Below are 16,501 nucleotides of genomic sequence, written 5' to 3'. Positions count from 1 at the left end.
ACGTTTATTATGTATTTGATGTGATTATTTCTAGGAATGGGTTTAAAACAAAAAACAATTCAATCGGTAGACAACCCTCCTACCATTTACATGTCTCAAGCACAAAGAAACAAACTAAGAGTACTATCTTCTGAATTCGGGATATCAGTACCTCCTGAAGTTTTCAAAACTAAAGTACTAACAACGGCAATTATTAATAGAAATAAGGTGATGGGTATTAGCGATTGTTTCGATTATAAATTGGACAATGAAAATAATTTGTTAAATAGAAACTTAAAAAACGCAAGTGATGTTAAAGCAGATGATAATAACGCCAATAGTACTATTAAAAAATCTAAGTCGTTATCATTAGACTTAAGTAAGGTGAGTGTATTTTTATCATTTAGGTAACAAAAATATGTTTTAGATTTGTCGCATCGATTTGAAGTTTTAATGATGTTCTAATAATACAACGCAATCTCTAGAATTCGAATTTCATAGCTTGAATGAACAAGTCATAGCTTCTTTGTCCTGTTTATTCCATACTACCCAGTCAGAATCTGATAGGTAGTCATCATTCTCTTCATTTTCATGAACTAAGTTAATAATTTTAACATCAGTGAGTCTATCAGTAGTTGTTGGTTCATCATGGTATGTTGACTTGGTGCAAAACCTCATGAACCTTGGAAAAATGAATCCTAAAAACATTGACCATTTTCATACCGAATTGAACTACAGAGTCGGATCTGCACATAGTGTAAAGTCCAACTCACATCAACTGCAAAATTTTACGTTCGAATTCTGCATTAGAGAAGGTATTATTAAATAAAACTAGTTTGTAATAAAATATGATTATATTTAAATTTTAAATAATTTGTGACAAAACCTATTATTAAGACAGATTATTTTTAATAATCACTATTTACACTTTATAATGTTTGTAAAATATTTCCAATTTTTTAAAGTATTTACATTGCACACATTTTAATTATAAATAAACCTTTAAAGAACTGAAAAAATTCTTAGAAGGAAAAAAAATAAATCAACGTATGATAGAAAAAGAATAGAATTTTGATTTAAAATTCGCACACGCTCATTAGTAATCCCGACCTCGGGAGGGCCGGGATTACTAATGAGAATCACGCCATAGAACATTGGGCGCCCATATCGTGACGTACGCATCTTAATCGCAAATGAAGGGAATTGCCTTCTCTCACTGAGTTGGTCCTGGGATTCTCACAGTGTGTTCCTGAGGTTCAAACAGCGTTGGTCCTGGGATTTCTTCACTGTGCATTGGTTGAAACGTCCGCTTACTTCGAAGGATCGCACACTACCTACTGATGAAACTCAGCTGAAACTGAAACTGATTTGAAATTCAGCAAAATGTATTTGCATTTAGAGGCCGTTATTGTCTTCCGTGGAAATTTTCTAATGACCTTACCAGGTGAATCGTCCCTGGCGTGTGTTGGATTCAGAGTAAACGCAGTAGATCCGAACGTATTTCCGAACGTCTTGCTCCTCAATGCATACATGGTACAATGCCTACTAACTAAAACCAACTTCGGTTTAAGCCTTGGTACGTTCCAGCTACCCTTTTACCCCTGTTCTCACCCTCTTTCTAAAATCTCTTTTCTTTTAACGATTTTTTTCACAGTCTTCAGTACTTATTTAAATTCATTTTCCCCCTTCCCACTACGGTCTTAAAATTATGTGCTGCTAAGATGCCTTCTTCTTCTTCTTCTGGTTCCTATCCGTTTCGGATGTTGGAAATCATATTGGCAATCATGACCTTGCTCGCTGCGGCTCGAAACAGCTCCGTTGAGGTTTTCTTAAACCATGTTCTTAAATTCCGCAGCCATGATATTTTCCTTCTACCGGGTCCTCGCTTACCTTTGACTTTACCTTGCAATATAGACTGCAGCAGGGAGTAACGGTGCTGATTTCTCATAACGTGTCCCAGATATTGCAATTTTATGCGTTTGATCGTTTGATCGTTTACGATCATACGATCAAACGCTAAGATGCCTACTCTTGCATATAGCCCCGCTCTTTCGTCATTGAACTTACTACATTCGAACACACAGTGTTCTGCTGTATCGCTTATTCCGCAGTCCACATATTGCTTATCCTCTCAAGGTATGCTCTTAATAACCCGTGTCCCGTAAGGAATTGCCTGAAGAAGTAGTTCGTTCTTTTATATTCTCCATTCACTCTTCCACTACCGGAATTGAGAGTTCTTGTCCACGCAGCCCTCCGGTCGTTTACCCACTCTTCCTGCCATTTTGTGATAGTTTCTGTTCTTTCTTCTGTCTTCTCTTGATTACTCTTTTGGTATGTTTTGGCTTTCTCTTTAACCTGCAGGTGCATTGGTGCTACCCTAGCTATGACTTGTAGGGCTACCGTCGAGATCGTTCTATAGGCGTATATAACAGTCCATTGATGAAGGTTTCGGAGCCATGAGTATTTTTTCCTACCAATTCCTCTTTTTCCGTCGATCTTTCCGTTGAGTATCAACTGCATTATCCTGTATCTGCTTCCTCTTATTATATGCCCCAGATATTCGAGTTTTCTCTTTTTATCATCTTTATTAAGGAGCCTTCGCCTTGACCTACTCTGTTCAAGACTTCTCTGTTTGAAATGTGTTGAACCCATGATATTCTGAGCATTTTACGATATAACCACATCTCGAAGGCTTCTAATTTGTTCATCGTGTTAACCTTCATAATCCAGGTTTCACATCCATACAGTAATACAGGATACACATAAAATTTTAGGAACTTAATTGTGTAAGTTCAGCTGAGAATTGCTCAGAATAGATCTAAGTTTCATAAATTCTCCTCTTGCAATTTCTATACGAGTTTTAATTTCTTTATCCGGATTTAGTGTCTCGTTTATCCAACATCCTAGGTATTTAAAATGGTTAACGGTAACTCGGTCGAATCACAATCGGAAATAATAATTTAAGAAATTTTTATTTTATTTTTATATACAATTTTGTAAAATCAAACTATATTTTCAGACAGTCCCCAAAGTAGGCAAATATGAATCAGACCGTCAGATTCCAATGTCTGTAGATTCGACTCCTATGAGTGATTTAATCCATAGTCCTCTAGTGACTCCAAGTACTACAGCATTTTTAAGTTGTGATACTCTTCTCACGGATAGTCATCCTAATACTGCGGAAGTTAGACAGTTAGACAAAGACTTTAACTTTTCCCAAAAAAGTGATAAGGAGAAACCCGTCGTGCCGATTTACCTCAACAGAAGTGATCATAGTTTACAGAAGAATGTGTTTTCGAAAAGAGTTAATAGAAAACAAACCGCAGGCGTGTTCACAAACTCTTTAAAGTTATTTTTACACGAAAGCGTTCAAATACCTCTCGTTACCCAAACGAAATTAATCAATGATGAATTGTTAAGGTAAAGAATTTAATTATAATGTCAGTTCAATCAAAAGTCAGTTCAATTAGCTCAAAACGACTTATTTGGGGTAACAATTAATTAAAATGAATTATTGTTTTTAAACCGCTAAAGTTTCTGGAGAATTTATATGTTCCACATACATACTTATATAGCCCATGAAAACTCTGATTTACTTTTCAAGAACTATTTGCTAAAATATCGATAAAAGAAAGTAATCACAAAAGGATCCAGTCACTTCAAATTATATATCAAGAGACTCACATTTCATGAATCACCCAATAACTAATGTATACTATCTAAATTTTTGTGCTTCATCATTATCATTAGTGGTATCACAGCCCGTTATGAGCCAAAGCCTTCTTCAGAACAATCTTCTATTCACCTCTGTCTCTGGCAACTTTTCTCCATGCTCTAACTTTAAATAGACTTCAAGTCGTCCTCTAGGTTATCTTGATACCTAAGTCTTGGTTTTTCTCTGGCTCATTGTTCCATCGGCCCTCTTCGGTCAAAAACTTTTCTGACTGTTCCACCCTCCTCTCGCCTGATTACATATCTTATCCATTTAAGGCTTGCTACCAATGAATTTTACAACGCCAGGTTTCCCAAAACTTCCATACACTCAAACTTGCAACGCCTGCGCCAAAAACTTTTCCCTTGTGTTTCTCCATATACTCGTATTCTTTTCATGATTTTTAGATCGAAGCATTTAAGTAGTTCTTGGTCCTTCTGTGTAAGTGACATTAGAGTTTCTGTCCCATATTTTAGCACTGGTCTAATTTATGTTTTATAGACGGTCACTTTAATTTTCTGAGTAGTTTTGAGGCCATCTGTCTTCTCAAGCCATAGTAACACTATTGACAAAAACTATTTTTCTTTTAATTTCTTCGCTGACTTTGTTTAGTCTTTAGTCAACAGCGAGACTAGTTATATGAAAGTTTAACACCTTGAATTTTTCTGTTTCCAAATATTTACTGTTTATTATACATTCTAATTTATTTACTTATCTACTTTATATTTTTAGGTATTTTATCGAAGATCTTGAATATTTAAAACATATATCAAGTTTAAGAGATTACTTTTTTCTTCAAGACGGTGAGTTTGGAAGAAATATAACCGATAATTTATTCACCAAACTGTACGAAGCGGATTCTCCCGCTCAACTTATAAACTGCCGAACGCTGCAGGAGTTAATTTTCGGAGCTCTCGACATGTCCAATAAAAACCAAAGACTTGCCAGCAATATATCATTCAAGATTAATAGTTTACCAAAGTGTTTCGATCTGGGCAATCCCGATGTATTGGATTGTCTTTCTTTAACGTATAAGGTTAGTTATTTATCTGTTTTAACAATAAATTACTAACTTAGTAGGATATACTGTAAAAATATAATTGTTTGTAAACCGATGGAGACAGGGGAGTTGATTATAAAGGATATGTAGGTGAGTAATTTCTAAAGATTACCGGGGTCATTTCTTACCGTTTCTAACCTCAAAAAACACAGTAACTGTATGGGTAAAAAAATTAGAAATTAAAAAAAGGCAACTACATATAAAATATTCAAAAAATCAAGATTATGGTCTGAGAGACGAAGACAAACAAAAAACCTGACAATTTACAGTTTCTATAGATGCACTAAAAATCCGCACTGTAATCCATAAACCCAATGAACCTGTTTGTGATTGATCGTGAACCAGTTAGAAAAACTCCTCGAATATCAAACATTGTGTCAAAGTCCCTGATTTTAAGCGAACGCTGAAAACGCAACTGCACATGAGAATCAGTCAGAAACCAGTCATGGATTGTCTCCGCGAACAAACCTAGTATTAACCTTTTATTTGTTAAGCAACAAATCAAAATAAGAAGTCCAAATATTTAACTAACTTATTTCTGTCGATTTAGTAAGTCGCATACAAGAAATAACAGTCGTGAAGCAAAAATAAATTTTTGTTCATTAGCAGAAAATTAAAACGTGAAAGAATCTTTTACAAAAAAAAACAAGCAAAAATTCATTAACAAAAAAAAACCAAAGGAAATAAAAAAAATCACTTGCTATTCATCCATTAAATGGGGGAAACACATGCGCCTGAAATAAAATAAATTAATGGCTGTCCCTCAGCGTATCTCAAGGAATTCAAATGGGGGTTTCAAATAAAATAATTAGGTATAATCAAATCATCAGAGATTTGACCTCTAAAAATCATAAGAATAAGCTGAATTTTGCTGAGAATGTCAATTTTGGGACTCCAAAAAATAAGCAACAAAGTTTACGACTTCTACACCCCGGCTTCCCCCTAAAATCCCTGCTCTTAGTGGAGAGGGAACGAAAAAATCGATTTACTAAGAATCTGTACACAGTAGAAAAAAATGTTTCAAATAAAACATGTAGCTGAGATAATTAGGAAAAAAAATTATTAGCACTTTTTAGTGTAGAATGAACCGTTTTCTCAGAAGCAACGCTTGAAGCGACCGGCGATTTTGAATGTCAGTTATGCGCGCGAAATCCATTTTATTTAAATAAAATTTGTATCAACTCGACGGTAAAAATTCGATATCTTTTGATCAGAGTGTTTTATCGAAAAAAATCAAAATGCATGTTAAAATTGAAGAGAGCAGCTTTCGTATGAAATTTTTGTATTTGACAGCAAATTGTATAATGTATGTGCAATTTCTATAAATCTGGTAAATAAATAAACGTTGCGCGATTTTGCCATTTTTTATGATTCTCACGAATAAAGTTCAATAAGATCAATAAAGTTTATCACTTCTATTGACAGGTCGTAGTGAAATTTCCATTGTTAGAGTTTAATCTTCAACAAATATAAGGCATTTTAAATATGCCTAAAAAACGCTGAATTTAAACTTTCACATTACAAACGATCGCACTTCACGGAAATGCCTCCATGAAGACGGTATTGAGTTTAATTTGTAGCTGAAGTTATGTAGCATATTTCAAATGCCTAAAAAACTCAATACCGAAATTTCATACTATCTAACCTCAAAACTTATTGATCAGCCTGTTAATTATACATTTTTCTGCAGATATTCAGAGTATAAAATATTTTTTGTATTTTTTCTTCAGATCAATTGGCCATTAAATATTTTGCTACCAACGGATACCATAGCAAAATATGACGAAGTTTTCAAATTTTTAATGAAATTAAATAGAGTATCATGGGTGCTAAAGAAAATATTTTTGGTAAGTATAATAGCAGCTACTTATAAATTTAGGAGTTACTAGAATTTATGACTTTTTGATTGATTTCAGGAAAGAGATATGTACCGACAGAAGATCGGCACGACTTTTATGTTAACCCTCTGTTGTTTTCTATTATATAAAATATGTTTTTTGTTTTACTAAAAAAAAGTTATTCGCACTAAGCATGAGGCTTCTATCAAAGACTGTTTGGAACGGACCGCAAAATTGGGGCCTAAATCAGTTGGGGTTGTACGGCGGTGTCAGGGTTGGAATGTTTTTAATTTATTGAGGATACCGTAAATACTGCGAAATATCAACAAATTCCTCAAAATAGAATAGTACCACCGAGTATTGTGAAATTAAATGATGGGAATTATATTTTTCACAGATTTGCAATGAATTTACCTCTGAACAGTGCAGATTATTGGTCGAGTAAATGCCCAACCAAATTCGAGCGGCCATAAGGTCTTACAACGATGCTACTCCGATTTAAAAATAAATATCTGTTGTGTCTCAATATTTAGTTGCCAATACAATAAATTGCATGTATTTTAATTTGTTCCATTATAGTTGTTAGGGTTCGTATATCATCTTAGAAACAAATGGCTTGCGAAATATATAACTTTTAAAAACTATTCCGTATCAAATCCGTGTATCAAAAAAGATACTATACAGGGTGGTCCTTAAGTACATGTACAAACAGAAACCGTAGATTCTGCAATTTCAAATATTACGATTTAAGCCAACTTGCTTTAATAAAATGTTGATATTAAGAAAGGTACAGAGTGTTAAAGTGGAAATTTTAAATTTTATTTTTCGCTATAACTTTTACGTTTCTGAATATTTTTGGACAAAAATTTACCGTTGGATGGTTTTGAGTAGGATAAATTATAATTTTATACTTACTTTAATGTAACTAATAGAGGGCGCCACATATGCCACATGCGTAGCATAAATTTGCGCTTAACTTTTTTGCTCTTTAAGTTAACTCTATTTGTGTTAAAAAATATTAAAGATACATTATTTTTACAAAGAAAAGGTATACTTGTTAGTAACCTGAAAATTCAACCGTTTTCGAGATAAATGCATTTTATAAGTCAGCTGCACAATAATTCTTAGTTTGATATTTGTGCGGTAAAGCACTGAATACCTGTAAATAAGCATAATTCATAGTTTATTCTTATTAAAATAACTCAAAGATGACAATGTAACATTACAAAATGCTTTGTTATATGTGCTAAATGTCTTATTGAAGAAAATATATTTCATCTTCTTCTTTAGGTGCCGTGTCCGTATTCAGACGTTGGCCGTCATCATGTTTACAATTTCCCTTTACTATCGCTTTTTAAGTTTCTATAATGGCGTTGTATTACTTTTTATCTATTGTAAAATGCTAAAAACCCAAAATATGTGGTTTATGCAAGATGGTACACAACCACATTCTAGAGAGAAGGCAGTAAGAACATACTTAAATTCAACTTTTCTGAACGTTGGATTCGTCGTGGTAGTCATATTCCTTGTCAATGTGGTGAGATATTGATATAATTATTTAATTCATAAAAAATCCGAAAAGAATACTTATTGTTCATTAGGTAAATTGTTTACCCATTTTTATTAGGACAAATAGAAACTAGAGCACAGGTATTGAATAACACATATGTGTCCTGTTTCATAATACTTTTGCTACAAATCTAACCTGAAAGACTCAGCATTTTTACAAAAACATCATCGTTGTCCTAATAACCGATATTGTTATAAATATAGTCAACACACAGGCAAATTAGTTCAGCATATTAGTTCGTTAGTAAATCATAATAGTCCATTTGTTTGAGATGTAATTATATTTACTCGTAAGCTGTAACGTAATCATATAAATAAGTAATGTCATCGATATATTCATCCATTATACATTATAGCCACCACGTAGCCCCGAATTTAATCCGCTTGATTTTGGTATATGGAGCGCATTAAAACAATGTGTCTATAAGAATCCCATAAACATTCGCAACCAACTATGGGAAAAAATAAAGGTTTCTTTAGAACCAATGATGCTATTTAATATGAGACGATCTTTTATGGAATATATTGACAAATGAATTAAAGAAAATGGTGGACATATCCAACACTTACTTTGACAAAAAGTTGTGCTATTTAATTTAACTATTTCTTAATTTGGTTTGCAAACAAAATGTTTTGATTATGATTTTAATTTAACATAAAACGTAAAATGTTTGATGTAAAATCCTATTATTCTGTTATTTTGTCAAATCCTATTATTAATTATCCTGCTGATATATTTATTTTATTTAATATTTCGTTAACTATTAACTTTACTTAAAGGTATTTTATACCAAAATTCAGAAGTATTAATGTTTTTGTCTATTTTTTCTTCGTTGCCTGGAGTAATTGTCTTAGATCAGAATTATGCAGCTGATTTTTAAAATGCGATTATCTCGAAAACTGTTAAGTTTTGAAGTTATTAACAAGTATACCTTTTTTTGGTTAAAATAATGTATCTTTAATATTTTTTATCCCAAATATAGGTAATTTAAAGAGCAAAAAAGTTAAGTGCAAATTTATACCACATATCTGGCATAAGTGGCGCCCTCTACCAGTTACATCAAAGTGTGCATCAAATTATAATTTCTCATATTTAAAAGTACCCAGTTGTAACTTTTTATACATAAATGTTTACAAACATGAAAGTTATAGCGAAAAATAAAATTTTAATTTTGCACTTTAACACCCTGTATCTTTCTTAATATCAACATTTTATGAAAGCAATTTGGCTTAAATCGTAATATTTTCAAGTGTAGAATCTACTGTTGCTTTTTGTATAATTACTTAAGGACCACCCTGTATGTAAAAATATTTACAGTCAGAAAATCGTTAAATTTTGTATAAAATAGTTTAAAAACTCAATATATTAAAAAAATCATCGAAAATTCGTGGTGTTTAAGGATAAGCTTGACGATGAAGGTGTTAATTCAAGTTTTATGATTTAGAAAATAATTGGGATAGACTGTATAATATAGGAATAATAGTACGATAAGAAATATATCCTCGAAATTGACGGAAATGGAAATGGTTGTTCTGGAAGAAATTGGAAATATGTTGCTCAGGATAGAGACCGATGGAAGGAGTTGGAAGAGGCCTATGTCCAAACATGGACGACAGAAGGCTAAGAAGAAGAAGAAGGGGGCTGCTGAACATTTCATATTATTTAGATTACTTTGAATAAAACTAATGTAATTAAAGTCATATTTATTTATAATGTAAAATTTCTTCCAGGAATTGAAAGTTCTTGCTAGGGAAACAGGCAAGAAGGAAATTTACCTTATGGCTTCACCGCAATATAGAAAATTGCACCAGTGCCGCCACATAATGACGCAATTTGTACAAACTTTGCAAAATTACGTCGTCGGTGAAGTATTACAATCTAACTTTGCTGTTTTTGAAAAGAACTTGGCAGTTGTTACTAATTTAGACGAGCTATACGAAACACATACTTTGTATATAAAAAATATTTTGTTTATGTAAGTATAATTTTTTCTACATTTCATAAAAATATTCATTAGGTGTATGTCGATATTGACTAATTACGTGGATCTGCCATTGACTAGTGATATTTATTATGTTGAGTGTGACAATAATGGTAAAACAGAAAGTTGTGTCAGGTCGTAAATAGTGAGTCGACAGCGCTCTAATATGAATATTATGACTTTTGTGTTCGTAAAGTGCTGCATATAAACAATGGACTGGATTGGGGAACTTATTAAGAGGTTCTTGCATACATTTGTTTAACTGCAATAACTCTTTGCAATCTTTTATGCAACTGGATTTGTTCTATTCAGATCCAGAATCAGGTTACGTCTATCTGCTTTTTCTGTACCTGTGATAGACGTTTGTGAGAGTATCCGTATTATGATGTCAAACGGGAGATCCTCATTTTTAACTAAAGGGAGAAGTTGTTGAAATTCTTAATCAGAAAATTAAGAATCTTTTTAAGGGTTTCTATAGATCAATCAGGATTTATGTAAATATGCAAATTATATCCATACTTCCATGTATTGGATCTTTTATTTTACTTGTGTAAATTTCAAAAGAGTTGGTTGACTTTGTATATCTTCTATACTATGATCAGGAAGGTCTTTAATCTATGCCCTCTACATCTATTTTAGTCCAAGAGATTTTAGACTTCTAAATCAGCGATTAATTTTGCAGCTTTGACTTTTGAATCGTCTGCTTGTAATAGGATATATATATATATATATATATATATATATATATATATATATATATATATATATATATATAAATCGGATTAAAACGTTCTCCGACGCTTTCCGATTTCTAGTTTCCATTCCTATTTGTCTTTCCATAAGTTGACGTCTCTTTCTTTTTTATCTCTCTATCAATGCCTTCTCTCCAACTTAGTCTTTGTTTCTTCCTTTTACATCGTTGTGTCCAATGTAGTATCTGTTTAGGTAAACGATCTTCCCTCATTCTCTGCCAAAAAACCATACCATCATAGTTGATTTATTCTAATATAATAACATTTTAATATATTTAATATAGAAAATCTCAATTATGGTGAAGATTATCACTCAGGTTTTAAAAAACAACTTTTAGAAGCATAGGTTAAGTAAATCATGGCACTCAAACTGTGGTGGTCGCAGGCTACCTGGATAGACAATAAAACTCTTTCGGAGATATGATACTGAGTGAATTCCGAACTTCCAATTGTTTAGTCGATGGGAAAACTCCGGTGACTCGAGGTCATAATTGGTGTTTGTCATAACTAAGAAAAATATATAGTTTTATCACAGTATTATCAGCAAACATTACTGTCTCACTCAAAGGTACATTTGCAGTAAGTACGCGAACTGAGCTATCGTCTTATGATTCGATTTCATGATATTGTCTCTGTTAGGCAGATATATAACGAACCGAGGTTATCTTTATATCTCCAAATAATCAACAAAACAATAAATTGTACCGTTCATCTGAAATCTGTCTGGAAAATGGGTCTGAAAAAAGTGTACGTTTTTGTCACGGTCATAGAGAAACATTACCGTTCGTTAGTTACACTATAGTTTGATTTTGCTCAATTTACAAATTACTTTTTCAGGTGTCTTCTGTCCCAAAAAATGACAATCGTAAAAAACATTATCCATAAAACATTTATGGTAATTTTAAAATTCTTCGATTATCTCCGTTCTAGAAGTTGGACTTGCGAAGAAGGTAGTTATGTTCATCCGAATTTTCATAAGCTAGAAAGTATATTTAAGAATTTTCAAGAGTTTGTATTGTATATGTTCAAGGTTATTCGAAAAATTGCAAAATCTGGTTACCAGCCACATTTACTTCAGTTACTTGAGATGCTGGATATTAACTATTATTTTACAGAATCTCTTAATTGTACATCTAGTTCTGTTAAATAAATTATTTATATACATAATATCGGTTCTTGAGAAACAGTTTGACAACTACTATGAAAGTGATAACGATATAAATTTAATATTTTTCAACAATACCTATCTTATTGTCATACTGTTTTTAAGTACTGATAGAGATCTTTTTCTTGCCCCATGCAATAAAATGGTTTGAAATGTTGATTTACCTACAAGAAAATTGAAGCTTTCGAAATTTGGCTTTATCCCCGAATCCTAAAGATATCCTATACCGAGCACATTACTAATCAGAACGTTTTAATAAGAATACAAAAAGAAAAAGAGCTGTTAACCACAATAAAACAGCCAAAATCGACTACCTCGGTCACATCATGAGGAACAGCGAAAGCTATGGATTGCTGCAACTAATTTTACAGAGAAAAGTAGAAGGAAAGCAAAGACCAGAAAGGCCAAGGGTTTTCTAGCTGAAAAATCTACGTACGTATTCAACACAAATACCTCGGCAAATTTTTCTCTATTGCTGTTATTGTTAGTTCTTCATTGAAACCTATCCAATGTCGTGTATTTCGGATCCAAGAGAGTATTTTCCTCCAAACTCCCAACAATATACAATATTCTTCTTTAAGTCCACATCTCAAATGCCTCTCTCTTGTTCATGGTTGGAGTTGTGAGCGTCCATGATTCTGTTTTATATAGTATACTTAGCCAAACATAGCATTTAAGTATAAGTCCTTTTATTTGTATAATGCCCTTTTGCTTCATCAATTTTGCATTTAATCGCGAGATTCAGGACCAGTTGTTTGATTATTTAGCAACCTACGCACTTCATTTTATTTACTTGTTCCAAGATTTAACTATTTGATGTGATAGGTATTGGAACATTCTGAGATCGAAAAAAGATCACCACTTTGGTTTTACCAATGTTTATTTTCATGTTAAATTCTGTTGAAGCCCTATATCTGAGTCTGTCATCTTCATATCTGATGCTTGATATTTTAAGCAGTTTAACATATATAAACATATTTGTAATGTAAAAAGAGCTTATATCGTGCCCAATCCAACTTGTTTTAAAAATATTAGTCCGATTGCTTCTTCTTCTTAGGAGCAGCAGCTTTCTATGCTGCTGCTCTTTTTTTTTTTGGTGAACTTGCGACAGGCTTGACGGTCTTTGGCTTAGGTGCCTTTGGTTTTTTCGTAGCACTGATTGCCTTTATTTGATTTCTTCGCTTTGGTTGGTGTTTTTACTTTGGCCTCTGCGGATAAAGATGACACAGTCTTAGGTGCTGACTTCTTTTCAACTTTCTTCACCCTGGCCGGCTTTTTTTCTGTCTTTGATGCGGCTTTTGTAGCCTTAGTAATTTTCTTTACAGATTTTGCGTTTTCGCCAATAGTAAAACGTTTGGCAGCGGCGGCAGTTTTTTCGGTGTAGTTATTGCTCCAGCTTTCATTTTTCTCCTGAACTAGGTTTTGCATATCCAAGCGACGACGATGAAGTAGATGATAAGTTAAAAGATCCTGAGGCTCCTTTTTCTTTTGTTTGCACCAATGATCCAGTATCTACTGCTGCATTTAAATATTTTTTGATGAACGTTGCAACCGTATCTACTTTGTAATTTACCGCGATATATTACCAAGATCAGGAAAATATAGCATTTAACTAGCTGTAATTTTAGAAGAAGGGACAAATAATTGCTTATGAAGATCTTTTTGATATTGTTAAATGCTTGTCTTATTCTCACATTAATTTCTGTGGCCTGTTCCCATTTACGTTGGTGCCAAGGTATACTTAAGGTTATACATGGTCAATTAGTACGTTGTTTATCCGTGACTATCGAGCATTTTGTTGCATTTTGCTTATCAGCATCCATTTTGTCTTCTTGTTGAGCCTCAGGCAGTATTTCTCACTGACTGCATTAACCCTTTTCATTATTGATTGCAATTCATCTATGCTACTGGCAAGATTCAAGGATTTTTTAAATATTTTCTCGGAGTAAATATTGAAGACTAGTGGGGATAAGACACACCTCTTTTGATCTTTTCTGAAACAAGTCTACTCTTTGAGTTCACGATGGATTGTGCAATATGTTTCTTAAAAGTAAATTCTTTAATCTTACGATGTAGAAACACGAAACGAGTAATGTTTTTGATCTAGTTCTTCCATTTCGTTGCATTTATCGTTAAATAGACTTTCTTAGGCTTTTTTTATTTCCCTGTAAATCTTTTGGCTGATATTTCAACCTTTCAGTAGCCTGCTTTTCTCCATCTTTTGTAATATATTATCAGTAATCCATTTCTTTTTTCCTGTTTTTTGTGCTGGTTGAATATTTTCGTTTGTAACTAAATTTCTTCAATGTTTTTTCAGTAATTACGAATGGTAGTTAGTTCTTCTGTAGCAAATAATTGAGTGTTTATTTTTTCGGTTACCACTTCCTTCGTCTGTGGGTCTTGTAAACGGTCTTGTTCATGAATGGTTTTATTTTACAGACTATTTTCTTCTGAGCTTCTAGTTTGATTCCTACCTTGACTACTACAGGATTTTGATCTGAATTTATATCAGTTACCGGGTATGTTTTGACACTTTGAGGCTTCCATTTCATTTTGCTGGCAGGCTAGCCTATCATCCCGATCGTCCCTGTCATTTCTATCTCTGGTTGGTAAAACCTGAAGTAGAGTAGCAACAAAAAATATGGTATTAAATGCGTTATGTGTCCACTGTACCTGCATACAAATTTTCATGAATATCGTCTTTTTGTTTCAAAGATATTTACTTCCATATTTTATCCCAACTCTGTATAATGTATCTTCCGTTTCTTCCCTTTCTCCTTCCCTTATCACTCTCTGACTGGAGAAATATAGAGCTTGTGAAAAGTTGTGTCATTAATACTCATTAAATCATAGTGGAGGGATCTATTAATAATATTAGTTGCAGTTAAACATTTCGCCATATTCCAAGGTTCCTATTGAGAATAAATAAATGGAGTTCAGAAATATGGATATTATTGTGCTTTAATTAGCTATTTGTTATCTTTTATTGTTACAAATATAATAAATTATTACAGTAAAGAGTACAAAAATATAAAATATTTATCTTTTTAAAATTGTAATAGTTTTATCAATCTTTTACTGCTCCTCTATCATATCCCAAATTTTGGAATCCTTGTGTAATAACGTTAATTGAAATTAAAGCGTGTCCTGTGGTTTCCATAAGCAGCAGATTATTTCCTGCTGTAGTTGCTAACATTTTTGGTTGTAATAATTCTGGCTGATATCCAAAAAACGATGCTAAATATCCTAACATCGACGAAGCTTGAGGTTTCGACAAAAACACTTCTAACTTATAAATACCTGGTTTTATGGGCATGTGACACCTTCCATATCCGGCAAGTGTTGAATTTTTATAAACACTTAAAACAATTTGGGGCCAGCCGTAAGGGTTTGTAGATTTGAACTGAATTTCTATCGGTAGATTTAGTACGATTTTATCACCATTGTTCACAATATTCGCAACCTGCGAGAGACCCGATTCTAATCCTCCTGATACTTTCCAGTCTGGACCTGATGAAAACTCATATTTACAATGCCATGAAGTACCGCTTGTTGCTAATATATCTATCCATTCGATTTGACCTGTTAAACAAACCAAAAATGTTCCGTCTGACATAATGAAAGTGTGTTTGTTTCTAATATTATATTATTTATCTATGTGTGTTTGTATTGTAAATAGTTAGGTTTCCGTGGTAACTAAATTTAAATTTGTGTGTATTTTATCCCTTTAGTTACCAGGATACAACTGTTATTGCAAATTACCAGAAATGTTTAAATAGTTAATAACCACGGATATAATAGATATCTTTGTTTTAAGATGAATATACTCAGCTATGTTGTTCTATTTTGTGTGGCTGTTTAAGTTAAGTCATGAGAATATTTAATTGTTTTTTATTTACGGTTGACATTTGACATAAGTCAATATTTTTGGTGAAAAGTTATTTTTCAAAAAGAATGAATTGTTTAATTTCCTTGTTTGTATTTATTAATATAATACTTATATATATTATGACAAATAAAGACAGTTTATTTATTTCTAATAACTTCTTATTTTTCTGCAACTACTTTCACAAACATCTTAATATCTCATTTTAAAGATTTATTGACTTACATCGATTGGCTTCTGAGGCATCCATATATAAGTTGTAAGAACTCATATTGTGCCTCTAGAGACTTGGCTAAGAAACTTAAGTTTTCTTTTCTTTACTGTAAATATAATTTCAGGTTCAAGATTCAGTCTTTCCAGGACTGAATGATTTGTGACTATTCGTCCAGGACACTCTGAGAACACGTTGTAGATCCACATTTCAGAGGCCTATATATTTTTAAGGAGTTCTTTATTTAATATCTCAATAGTTGTAGTACCAATAGATTTCTCCTTTTGACGAATGCAGCTCGTGCTTATTCAATGTGTGCCATTGACAATAGTTCGGAGATATTTGTA

The 16,501-nt window shown here is 32.7% G+C and overlaps 2 protein-coding genes across 2 annotated transcripts in view; one reads left to right on the top strand and one right to left on the bottom strand.

The window, feature by feature from the left end:
• The window catches only part of Grip163 (gamma-tubulin complex component 6), a 36,256-nt gene extending 24,197 nt beyond the window's left edge, over positions 1–12,059 (top strand). Inside the window, exons 10-15 of the mRNA XM_072527119.1 lie at positions 35–363; positions 2,999–3,399; positions 4,424–4,727; positions 6,482–6,598; positions 9,890–10,134; positions 11,730–12,059. Coding sequence (XP_072383220.1) covers positions 35–363; positions 2,999–3,399; positions 4,424–4,727; positions 6,482–6,598; positions 9,890–10,134; positions 11,730–12,042 — 1,709 coding nt within the window. The 3' untranslated portion in view covers positions 12,043–12,059. The remainder of the gene's footprint in view (positions 1–34; positions 364–2,998; positions 3,400–4,423; positions 4,728–6,481; positions 6,599–9,889; positions 10,135–11,729) is intronic.
• A 2,960-nt stretch (positions 12,060–15,019) lies between these two features.
• B9d1 (B9 domain-containing protein 1) lies at positions 15,020–15,939 on the bottom strand. Its single transcript, XM_072524920.1, has one exon. It carries the CDS (start codon positions 15,671–15,673, stop codon positions 15,125–15,127), a length of 549 nt encoding a protein of 182 aa, XP_072381021.1. The 5' UTR covers positions 15,674–15,939; the 3' UTR covers positions 15,020–15,124.
• Between the last annotated feature and the right edge of the window lie 562 nt (positions 15,940–16,501).

This window comes from Diabrotica undecimpunctata, chromosome 3, assembly GCF_040954645.1.
Source record: "Diabrotica undecimpunctata isolate CICGRU chromosome 3, icDiaUnde3, whole genome shotgun sequence".
Classification (NCBI taxonomy): Eukaryota; Metazoa; Arthropoda; class Insecta; order Coleoptera; family Chrysomelidae; genus Diabrotica; species Diabrotica undecimpunctata.
The sequence above is the reverse complement of the archived record's forward strand: the minus strand, read 5'-3'. Positions and strand labels throughout refer to the sequence as shown.

Excerpts from the sequence above, each read along its gene's own strand:
- B9d1 (XM_072524920.1), bottom strand. The coding sequence starts at position 15,673 with ATGTCAGACGGAACATTTTTGGTTTGTTTAACAGGTCAAATCGAATGG.